This window comes from Symphodus melops (genome assembly GCF_947650265.1).
Source record: "Symphodus melops genome assembly, chromosome: 4".
NCBI lineage: Eukaryota > Metazoa > Chordata > Actinopteri > Labriformes > Labridae > Symphodus > Symphodus melops.
In genome coordinates this window covers 29,968,179-29,980,216 of record NC_136694.1, presented here as the reverse complement: position 1 = coordinate 29,980,216, position 12,038 = coordinate 29,968,179, and the positions used below count along the sequence as shown (strand labels likewise).

The window sequence follows — 12,038 nt, the reverse complement described above, 5'->3', positions numbered from 1 at the left end:
CACACACACACACACACACACACACACACACACACACACACACACACACACACACACACACACACACACACTCATCCAGGAAACATAAAATCAAACAGACTTCATTAGTGCTCACAAATCACAGCAAACACTTGACATATTCGACAGCACCACATTCACATGCTAATTCTCACTCTAATGGGCGATGCACACACACGCACACACACACACGCACACACACACACACACACTCATGCTACATGCAGTCACTCTGCACATCATTACTGCAGCCTGTCTTTGCTTCAAATTGAAGCTCCACTTTGACAAAAGTCTCTGTGAATAAAACACACGGCGGGCTTTGATCAGCAGGAAGGAGAGAAATCAAATCTCTCTCTCTGAGAAGTTTCTTTTTTTTCTCTTCTTTCCTGAATCAGACGTTCAAAACTTTAAACAAGATGACACATATACATTATTGAGATTCTGAAAGACGCTTCATCTTTGAAGGTATGCCCGTTTCTGTCTGTCACAGAACATTTTCTGGTCCTGACTTGGTACTGGATTCTGCAGGCATCTGGCTCTCAGCAGGGGGGGGGGGGGGGGGGGGGGGGGGGGGGGGTCGCGTCCTGCACCAGGACACACCCAGAGCGGGAGGGAGTCGGTGGGTGACTCGGTGAAGGACGCTGGTGCAGATGGTTGCCAGCACAAAGATGTGTCCTCCAGCTGAAGGACGGCTCGGTGCTTCATGAGGCTTCAGGAACAAAATAAAGAGTTCCTCTTTCTCTTCTTCATTTGTTTTGGAAACACAGTGGACGGAGGAGGACATGTTGGGAGAGACTTTGGAAGAACACTTCTGAACACTTTAAGGCCCAACGTGAACCGGTCCCTTCTGAACCAGGATGCAGTCTGAGCTCCTCCTTTCATTCTTAAGTTAAGTTAAGTTTCTCCAAATCTTCCAAAACAAGCTGAGATAAATATCTGGACGTCCGAACCACGCAGAACCAACCCAGAGTGAAGCAAGCCGAACGCCACCGAGCGACCGCTGACGCCACGTGCACACTCAAACTCCCTCCACCACACTGCAGTACTCACAAGCGATGATGTTGCCATAGCGATTCTTGTTGCGGTTCTCGTCTTTCTTGGCCGTTTCCCAGGGTGCCGTCTGTCCCTCCGCCAGGGCCTGAACACACACACACACACACACACACACACACACACACACACACACACACACACACACACACACACACACACACACAGAGAGATTCAGGTTGTTAAAGGTTCGTGTGCATGCACATGTGGCCCGATGCCCAGAGCGTGTGCGCTGACACGCGGGCGGGCAGAAGTTCAAACAGCGTCATGAATATTGATGTTAAAGACAATCGAGTGACGTCTGCATCAGAGCGTACTCGTCACCACTCCGGGCACGCCGAGCGCCACGCCGTAGACGTGGCAGGACCCCCGAGCCTTCAGGAGGAGGGGCTACACCACTCAACTTTCATCTCTCTCAGTTAACCCTGCTGGAAAAGGGGAGGGGCCTGTGTGCACTAACAGCGCCCGATTTCATGACAAAATCAAAACAGTTTTTTTTTTTAAACTCTTCATCTTATTGTGTCACTTCCTGTTTCTTATTCTTTCTCCACCTTTCAGGCATTTCTTCCATGGGCAGCTGAAGATGGCGTGCAGAGCGAGTCGGGTCGACGACTCAGGATCTATGACCGCTGCGTCGTTTCACCTCTGAGTCAAATCAGCACCCCGATGTTTCCCTGATGTTTCTTAAATCTGCAGTTTATCGACTGACTCCAGGCCGGATTTAAAAAAAGTAATTTGCGCCCACTGGACCGATGCAAATGAGTCCAAGAGGCCCGGTCGGTTTCACAGAACACGCCGAGGGTGAGATACACCGACGCAGTCTCCATCTCCACTCCTACACCGATGACACACAGCGCTGCTTCAGCATCAAACCTTCCACTCATCCTCGCTCCCTGCTCAACATCTCCAACCTGGACGTCCTCGAACTCCACCGAGGCGCCGCTCAGGAAGCTTGGAGGGATCTCTGAGGTCAGCGACCTGGACCTGATCCTGGACTCGTTCCACTCCTCACACCAACTCTGCCTTCTGTCTTCTTAAAAACTTTGGACTCCTTCTGTGCTGATGTGGAATATGCTCTATAAGCACTTCAGTCATTCTTTGTGAATGAGACCGGAGGACAGACAGCTAGCTGTAACCTCCCGGCCCCTGAACGCACCACTGACCTTCTCTCGTATCTATTGATCCCAGCGGGGGGGCTTTATTGTTCTGGCCATCAGGTGACTGTTTTGCCAGACTTCAGCCGACTCTGGGACGCTCTTCTGATCCTCAGACCAACATTAAGGGATTTTTTGTCAGGACGTCTATCGCTAAAGAAGCGCAGGTTAGCGAACGAGGAAGACGGAGGAGAAAGACTGCGTTTGTTTTTTTTTTGTTGTTTTGATCTGAAAGAGAATATTTGGTCAGTTTGGAGGAGAGGAGACAGATTGTACCGCCCCCCCTGCTGTGATGCTGGCCAGTGTGACCAGCCGTACACACATGGCAAGGGCAAAGTTAGTGTGTGTGTGTGCTAGTGTGTGTGTGTGTGCTAGTGTGTGTGTGTGTGCTAGTGTGTGTGTGTGTTTATGTGTGACAAACAACACACACATTACAAACTAGCCTGAAAAAACATTTTCATCTTTAAGTGCTTTAGTATGGCATCCATAAACTCTGTGCATGTTCCATATGTGAACAAAGCAAGTGTGTCTTTGTGTGTGTGTGTGTGTGTGTGTGTGTGTGTGTGTGTGTACATGCTCCTGTACGTGTGTGAACGGTCTCTCAAGCTTGTGAAAGCTACAAACCCCAACTCTCAAAGGTCGCCATATGGACCCTGAACTAGTTTAGAACAAGTATTATAACACACTGGAAGAGGTCACGCATGCACACACACACACACACACACACACACACACACACACACACACACACACACACACAGCCTGTATAGATGAGCAAACAGTCCTCTTTTTAGTCCATTAAGGGATTAAGAAGACCAGACAACAGCTTTCACTTTGAGACAGTGATATGACCTACATACACACACACACACACATACACACACACACACATGCACGCACATAGACACATATGCACACACACACACACACACTTGCACTCACACACATATGCACGCACACACACACTTGTACAAATGTGCTATGACAGAAAAACAGACACCTAAACTTATCGCTCAGTGAAGCAGAAAATGGATTCTTTTGAGGTGCCGTATGGGGCTGTGCGTGTGTGTGTTCGTGTGTGTGTGTGTGTGTGTGTGTGTGTGTGTGTGTGTGTGTGTGTTCACTGTTGCATACTGCACATGTACAAAAACTGGGCGGATGGTTGTTTTTGGATACTTTAAGTAGGAGGCTTCTGTAGGAGGGTTATGCATGCATACGTGTGAGCATTGCACTTGTGTGTGTGTGTGTGTGTGTGTGTGTGTGTGAGCATATATATGTGTGTGTGTGTGAGAGTGTAAGTGTGTTTGTTTGTGTGAATTTGGAGTGGGTTTGCTGCTCTTTTCATCCACAGTGTTAATCGAAGTCCGATCATTTGAAGTCATTTGGTTTTTGGTATTTATGTTGTTGTTTTATTCTCTATAGAAACAAGATGTGAGTGGGGTGAGGATTAAACACACACACACACACACACACACACACACACACACACACACACACCTCAGATGTAGCAGTGAGTGGGTACCTTAGTGTTCTTTCGTGCAATAATTGTTATAATTCCTAAAGACATATTGAAACAAAATACACAAATGCAAAACGTTGCAATGACCACTTTTTTCTTCTTCACTTAATTTGTTAAAATATCAACATTTTTCAGAATGTTTATTTTTCTCGAGGAACTGCAAGATTTTACACCCCATCATTGAAAGCTGTTAAAATGTCCAACTTTACAGCTGCAGTTCCTCCAGTGTCCACTAGAGTCTGTCTCCTGCAGTGAGTCAGTCTCCATAGAGCTCTATGTTAAAATGTCCAACTTTACAGCTGCAGTTCCTCCAGTGTCCACTAGAGTCTGTCTCCTGCAGTGAGTCAGTCTCCATAGAGCTCTATGTTAAAATGTCCAACTTTACAGCTGCAGTTCCTCCAGTGTCCACTAGAGTCTGTCTCCTGCAGTGACTCAGTCTCCATAGAGCTCTATGTTAAAATGTCCAACTTTACAGCTGCAGTTCCTCCAGTGTCCACTAGAGTCTGTCTCCTGCAGTGAGTCAGTCTCCATAGAGCTCTATGTTAAAATGTCCAACTTTACAGCTGCAGTTCCTCCAGTGTCCTCTAGTGCTCCCATATAAAGCGGTCCTCTTCTACTCACAGCCTGGTCAAAGTAAAGGTAGTTTATGATAACGTTTAAAGAAGCTCATTGTTAGCAGCATTTCAGGCGGCGCTACATCAAAGGTTAAAATATTCAGTCGCTAACTCGACCAACTGGCCGCTCTTAAGCAAGGCAGCATATCCTGTTTAATCCCAGCAGGGACGGACACGTTGACAGCGTGTTAGTGAGGTTAATGGCCGTCAACCCCAGAGGTCACACACTCAGAGGGGGAAGACGCCATATGGGGCGTGGAGGTAGACGCACACACACACACACACACACACACACACACACACACCTGAACTGCTCATTGTCGTGTGTGTGCACTCGTAGAATAAAACAAGGATGCTTGACATATTCATGTAAACAAAACAGAATGAGTGTGTGTTTATGTAACGTGTGAGGTGTGTGTCGTTCTCCATAAGCTGTTAGTGACAGGTATACACACACACACACACACACACACACACACACACACACACACACACCTCACACACCAGAGAGAATAAATCACATTTGCTCTCCCCTGAAACGTATCAGCGGTCATAAACCAGCAAATGAAAACATAACGTACGGCATCACGGAGGGACAAATTTCAGCGCCCATGCAGAGACGCCCATGAGACGGAGAGAAGGGGACTCTTTGTGAGACTTAAAAAAAACATTCATTCTTAAAAGCAGGGACAAAGCAGACGAAGGAAGAATGGAGAGAAGGAAAGGACGGGGAGAGAACGAGGAATCCTGGCCGAGCGAGCGGCCGATTGTAAAAATGTCTGCTGGTGATGAAGGGCGCTCTAAACAAACAGAAATATGAAGTGTAGAGAAATCAAAGGCTTCTGTTCTCAGAGAGGAGGAGAAACTGAAACTTCATCCAGGTTTCATATTTTCACTCTTGACCCTCATGGTGGGATCTAAACACATTCGATTCACTGAAACTTTTTCAGTATTTGCGGTAACTTCTCTCGGGGTCATTAGAGGGCAACTTCATGCACTCAGAGACACAAAATGAAATCCACCTGAGCACGCGGCTCGAGGCGAGCTGCGATAAAGCCCGGTGTTTATTAGAAAAGCTGTGCAGTGATTTTTACGAGAGGTCACATCCATGCAGCGTGAGTTCACACAAACCTTTCATTACTCCAATCAGCCGGCTTCAGCAGCCGCACTCCTTCAACCTTTTCACTAATAGCTGCTTGTAATGTTGTCGACCTCAAGATTGACGCCTATTAACTGTTGTTCCCGTTATGAGAAGCCGGAGGAGAAGTGTGTGTGTGTGTGTGTGTGTGTGTGTGTGTGTGTGTTCACCTCATATTCCTCCTTGAAGCCGTAGCCCTGTCCACATTTCATCTGCGTGATATGTTGGAGGAGGTCGGCGACCCGGATCGCCGGCTGGAACTGACCGGCCTGAAACTGACCTGAGGAGAAAAGAAGAAAACGTTTTCACTCAAGTCGACAGAAAATAAACAAGTGAACATTTTTTATTCTTAAGTTTAAAAAGCTTCTAGATTTGAGTCAAAACTCGTTTCTGGACGTGTTTGTGCGTTCACGCTGGTCGTTTCCTGTCGTCTGTCTGAAGGCAGTCAAACACGACTCTCTGCTCTCCAAAAGCCTTGAACCGCAGTGCATGATGGGATAATAATGCTCGGATAGCGACCATTCGTCAACTAGTGCTGCGTTCCAGTTGAACTGGGAAGTGGGAAATTCTGAGTTCCCAGTTGGAAGTGTGAACTGGAACGCCCCCCCTGAAGTCGTATCCGTCGTCTCCGTACGTTACAGCTGTACCTGCTCCTCTTTCTGTCGGACAGCGCCGTGTGCTGTTAGCGTCTGCCGTTAGCTAAAAAAAACTAAGCTACTCCTGGAGGCGTCCGTGCTGCTTTGACTGGAACACGCTCAACTCGGGGCGTGACGTCATTTCCCAGCTCCGACTTCCCAGTTCTGAACCGGATACTGCAGCTACCGAACTGACGGGCGATCGCTAGCGCTTAGCAAAGTGGCTAACGAGGTTTGTGTGCACATACCGCTCTGATAGGAGATCTCCACAGACTCACAGCCTCCGTATGGAAAACTCTGCAGCGTCAGGGAGGGCTGGGCGAGAGACGGCTGGCTGCTGTCTGTGAGAGAGAGAGAGAGAGAGAGAGAGAGAGAGAGAGAGATAAGTCAGCATCATCATCACTGCTCGTTGTAACGGCGCTCCAGGTCCACGTCAGCGTCTTTAATTAGGATCTCTTTCCTCTAATTAAGGAAGGGACAGCTTGATTGGATGTGAGTGTGTGAGCGCTGTCAGGCGGGACAGACGGAGGTTTCAGGGTGACGGAGGATCTGAATGATTGAACGCCACATTTCAAGAGCAGGAAGGACCGGTCTGAACTCTTCTGAACCCGACCACAAATCCAGACGCAATATGGCTGCTGACAACCTGCCACAACAGCAGGCGGAGAGCGAGCGTGCACGTGTGAGTGTCAGAGGGGAAAAGCGCTCCGTAATATAAAACTGCATGACTCTCTATTTTGCTCTTAATAGAGCGATTTGCATGTTAATGGCGCCCGTGGATTCATTAGCGGCCTTAAGTGGCTTTCTCCATAAGCCAATCTAAACAGCGGCTACTAAACGAATGAAGAATGAGTGGGCCACATGGGTCAGTCCGCGGCGCCGGCGCCAGGCTCAGGTGGTGTGTGTGTATGTGTGTTTAAATGTGTGTGTTGTGACGAAAGGTGAGGGAGATCTGATGGGCTCACGTCGAGTCACACGTCCCGATGTGTGAGGGGAGGGAAGAGGAAGACGAGGGATGAAGACGATGATGATGACGTGCGTCTTAAAGCACAGGACACAAGATGGAGATCTTTAGACGACAACATGACACTTAGCTAACGGCTAACGAGGAGGGACGCTCATGCATCGGTCCAAGAAGCTGATAATAATCAACTTTTGATTTGAAACTTTTTTTTTCCTTCTTTTTTTTGACCTGTTTCACTGTTTATATTTGGAGCTGAATTTCCCCCCATTAGGAGATCAATAAAGTTTATCCTTAATCATATATGGGAGGAGGGTTGATCTGTTCGAGCAGAAATATAAACCTGTGTGTCGTCATGGAGGAGAGGATAGAGAGAGAGAGGGAGAGAGAGAGAGAGAGAGAGAGAGAGAGAGAGAGAGAGAGAGGAGGGTGAAATGAAACGGAGCGCTGGGAGAAGTTCAGAACCAGACGCAGTGAGGAGGAACAACAGTGAGACAGTGCAGAGAGGAGACAGGAGACAGATGAGGCCCCAGACGAGGTGAAGGAGAGACAGGAGTAAAGAGGCGAGGTGAAGAGAGGCCAGGACAAACACAAACTATCTGCTCACTCAAACAGAACCGGGCCGCCCTTTACTTTCCTCCTTCACACCGAGCCGCCCAAAGACTCCATCACTTCACTTCCATCTGTGCAAACTTCTCATTCATAGATGTGTCGTCCTTTGTGACCGTTTCTGCTCCTGCAGATGTCAAAGACGAGGTGTCTCAGGAGGAACGCTTAAACCAACATGTGCTGGACATTTTTGGAGTTCATATCAAAAAATAAAACCCGATGTCATCCTCCATTCATTAAAACTATGCATAACAATTTATTTCCTGGTCTGAGGTCAAAAGTTTGACCCTCACGTCATTTCCTTTTTACTTGAACTGGTTGGAAACGTGACTTCCAGTTAGACATGTTGATCAGCCAAATCCTGGTTTTTTTTTTTTTCTTTGTTCCGATGACATCATCTTCAGGCTCCAACAGACAACCTGTTCCATCGGTTTGAACCTGAACTGAACACAAGGACGCTGCAGGAACTACAAATCATCAATGAATGTTCGGCCACTTGAGAGACGAGCTAACGAACTCAAACAGCTCGTCTTAGATGTTCAGATCTCTGTGCAAAGTTTCACTCAATTTATTCTGACAAAAATCAAAAACTAACACGAGTTCGTGTTGCAGAGTTTTGAGAATCAGCTGGAGTTTGACTTGTTTCATTTTCATGTCTGACTTAAATTTGATTTTGATTTGATTTTTTCGTAAAAATATTACAAAAACACAAATGAATGTTCGATCAGTGGGCAGAGCTGTCTGTACAGCACGTCTGTTTCCAAATGTACGACATTCAGGAAATATAGACGACCTCACATGGGAAAAAAAAAAAAACATGCAGCAAAAAGTAACGGGTCAGTGTTGGTCATACAGCGGCCGTTGTCATGGAGACAGGACGGACGTGCGAAGTCATTCACGTTAATCGTCGGCTCATCGTTCATTTCTTGCTTCTTCTTCTACAAACTCACCCGTACATACCGGACACACAGGTAATCAAACATGGACGACTCAAGACACACACACACACACACACACATACACACACACACACACACACACACACACACACACACACACACACACACACACTGCCTCTGTCTTTCAAAATTGGGGAAAAATTCCCAGGACTCCAACCAGCTGCTTACAAGGTCACCTGTGTGTGTTACAATGCAAATGTGTATGTTCAGATGCATGAATGTGTGTGTGTGTGTGTGTGTGTGTGTGTGTGTGTGTGTGTGTGTGTGTGTGTGTGTTCCTGCACTACGAGTCTGTTCAACCGCTACATACAGTACCTGCCTTCTGATACGAGGGCTTCTGTGTATAGATTTCAGTGTCTGTGTGTGTGTGTGTGTGTGTGCATGAATGTGTGTGTGTGTGTGTGTGTGCATGAATGTGTGTGTGTGTGTGTGTGTGTGTGTGTGTTACACCAAGGTCAAATATGCATTTAGCCAGGCATGAAATGGAGTCATAGCGGCAGCTCCACAACACTGACTATGATGAAGACATCTCAATGCTAATGGGAAGATTTATTGACCCTACAGTCACAAGGGTGTGTGTGTGTGTGTGTGTGTGTGTGTGTGTGTGTGTTATCGAGGTGCATGCAAAGCGCTGACTGTGTGCTACCACAGTGTGTTAGACAGTGTAAGAGAGACGCATTGATTAAGAGAGAGATAGGAAGGGAGCGTTGGGATTGTGTGTGTGTGTGTGTGTGTGTGTGTGTGTGTGTGTGTGTGTGTGTGCGTGTGTGTGTGTGTGTGTGTGTGATAATGCAGTCCTTCATGCTTGGGAGTGATCTATATAAAGTTTCCTCCTCCCACACTGTGACTTTATTAAGACTCTGTTATGGATGACTTGAGTATCTCTGAGTTAACTCTTCACTGTCTGAACCGACTCAAACATTCAACCAGTGAGCACAAATCAAAGTGTGTGTGGCGTCAGCTCCATGAACACACACACACACACACACACACACACACTGACTGCACTGTGTGTCCTTGTGTGGACCAACGTCCTCGTCCACGGGTGACAGACAACACCAGGTTTTAGAAGCTGCTTTCTCCTCTCTGATTAGATTTTCTCTCCTGTGCTGCTGCGTCCACGTCGGTCAGATTCACGACTCGCCTTGAATGACTCGTGCCCACTATCTGCACAATCTCAAGGTCCTGTTCTCAAAGCAGACATTAAACCCTGTGTGTGTGTGTGTGTGTGTGTGTGTGTGATCTGTTAATCAGACAGCGTCTCTGCACTTTGTAAACCCGGACTGTGCGAGACGCCTTCCTGTCCGAAACAAAACAACAAACCTGCTTATCTCGCGCTGAGATCAGTTCAACTCTGCCCCCCGCCTGGAAGAAGAGAACACTCTCCGTCACATGGGGAAGGAGCCGGTTAATCTAATGCCAACCTTCAAACACTGAACGTGCAAATGAAATCTAAAGAGTTGACTCCCGTCTTCATTTGCATACGGAGCGTGGGTTCGTTCTGAGTCTGCATCATCTGTTAACACTCGGGGTAATTACTGAGAGGTGTCAAACAATCAGAGAAACTCTGCTTCAATTAAACACTATTAAAAAGAAGCATACGCTGTTAAAAGCAATATGAGTCCAGGATGTCATCCAGACGAGCAGCAGACGGCCTTTTATCAGAGCGGTCCGATCGATGCACGTCCATCACTCGCATGACGTCCGGCGGGATGTACCAGGGACGTCTGCAAAACGAAGGGGAAGAGTCGGACACCAGTGCACTTTTTTTTAAAATTTTTTAAGGGGGGGGTCGGAGGAAGAGGCGGGACATCAATACCGTTCATAGAGGTTTTTAGTCTTCGTCGTTTTCCGTCAGTGACTCAGCCGCCCCTCTCAGGGAGGCATCCTACCGCGGTGCAAACTTTGCACATTGTAAGTCTCTGCATTGGTTCAGAGGTTTTCACCCCCTGGGGGGGAGGGGGGGGGGGGGGAGTGGTCCCAAGCAGTGCCTGTTGCTAAGCAACGCCTCTGGTCATGGGGGGGGACATTTTGGCTTAAGGTTTACAACGATAAGCGGTTGAAGTTTGTCATCCATCTTTGTATTCAGATAATGGATGGTAGCGACCTTTGTATAGAAAAAAGAGGACATCTTATCTTTCACTGCAAAGACGCTATGGAAGCATATCTGAAAGAAAAGGGGCGCTAACGTCTCCTCATGCAAGCAGAAGAAGCTTCAGACGGATCTGTTTCATGCAGCTCAGGTTGGTCTCTACGTCTGAAGCTCAAAGTGTTTGTCTTCCAACCTTGTGACAAATGAGGAGGGACGGTGCAGACTGTTTGAGAAGTCATTTTGAATTTGAGAGAAATGAGAGAGAGAGAGAGAGGACAGATGGAGCGATAGACGACATCAGAAAACAGAAAAAGAAAACGGGGGGGCAAAGGCGAGCCGTGCAGCAGAAGTGATAAGTGGACGAGGAGACAGAATATATATGTGGAGTGCAGGTCACAGGGATCAACCGGTCTAGACGTTATCCCAGCGGTTTCACCTCATCTCACCCCGACAGAAGAGCAGAACAAACTGCAGCACAATGTGTGTGCGTGCATGAGCGTGAAAAGACAAGTCTGAGGCGCCGAGACAAACAGAGACATGTCGGTGTGTGCGTGCGTGTGTGTGTGTGTGTGTGTGTGTGTGTGTGCTCGAGTTCACAACACGGTGATCTGTGAGGTTGGCGAGCAGCTGAATCCCGCTTCACAGGAGAGTTTCTGATTCAACAGGAGTCTGAGCTCGTCCGTTGTTGGACGATTTCTGGGAGAGGTGGACGGACAGACACATCACAGATGTCTCTCTCTGAGGGAGGCAGCGTTTACCTCCTGCAGCAGCTCAGTATTTAACCACTGCATGCATGCATGCATGCATGCACGGAGATCATGAGGATTAAAGTGGTCACATGCCACAGCAGAAGGAGTGAAGCTCGCTGCAGCAGAGACGAGGAAGCGTCATGGAGAGAATGTGCACGACTTGCACACAGTTAAAGATTCTTCCTGAAGCTGCAGAAGCGTGGACGTGTCCTCTTCTTCATGATGATGAAGAAGAGGACAGATGTTGACGTGTTGAGTCTCACAGAGGGAAACAGACTGAGTGACTGCTGGATGGATGTGAGTAAAAATAAAAGCCGTGTAATCAGCGGAGATGTGGCTGGAAAAAAAACAAAAAAAAAGAGCACGGGGGCTCGATCTTGGCTGAGCACATAAAGGTTAAAAATTACTATCTCTCAACCCGGCTCTCACCTTCAATTACCCCACACTGCCACATTATGGCCAAACAAAATGACTACCATTAGCCATAATCACCTTACATGCAGCCTAATGCTACACTGAAGCAGACCGGGGGAAATAATT

The 12,038-nt window shown here is 47.5% G+C and overlaps 1 protein-coding gene across 1 annotated transcript in view; it reads right to left on the bottom strand.

Moving 5' to 3' along the window:
- Positions 1 to 12,038, bottom strand: part of ptprt (protein tyrosine phosphatase receptor type T) — a 203,878-nt gene that overhangs the window by 17,059 nt on the left and 174,781 nt on the right. The window contains 3 exon segments of the mRNA XM_079342479.1: positions 1,043 to 1,156; positions 5,664 to 5,773; positions 6,377 to 6,469. Coding sequence (XP_079198605.1) covers positions 1,043 to 1,156; positions 5,664 to 5,773; positions 6,377 to 6,469 — 317 coding nt within the window.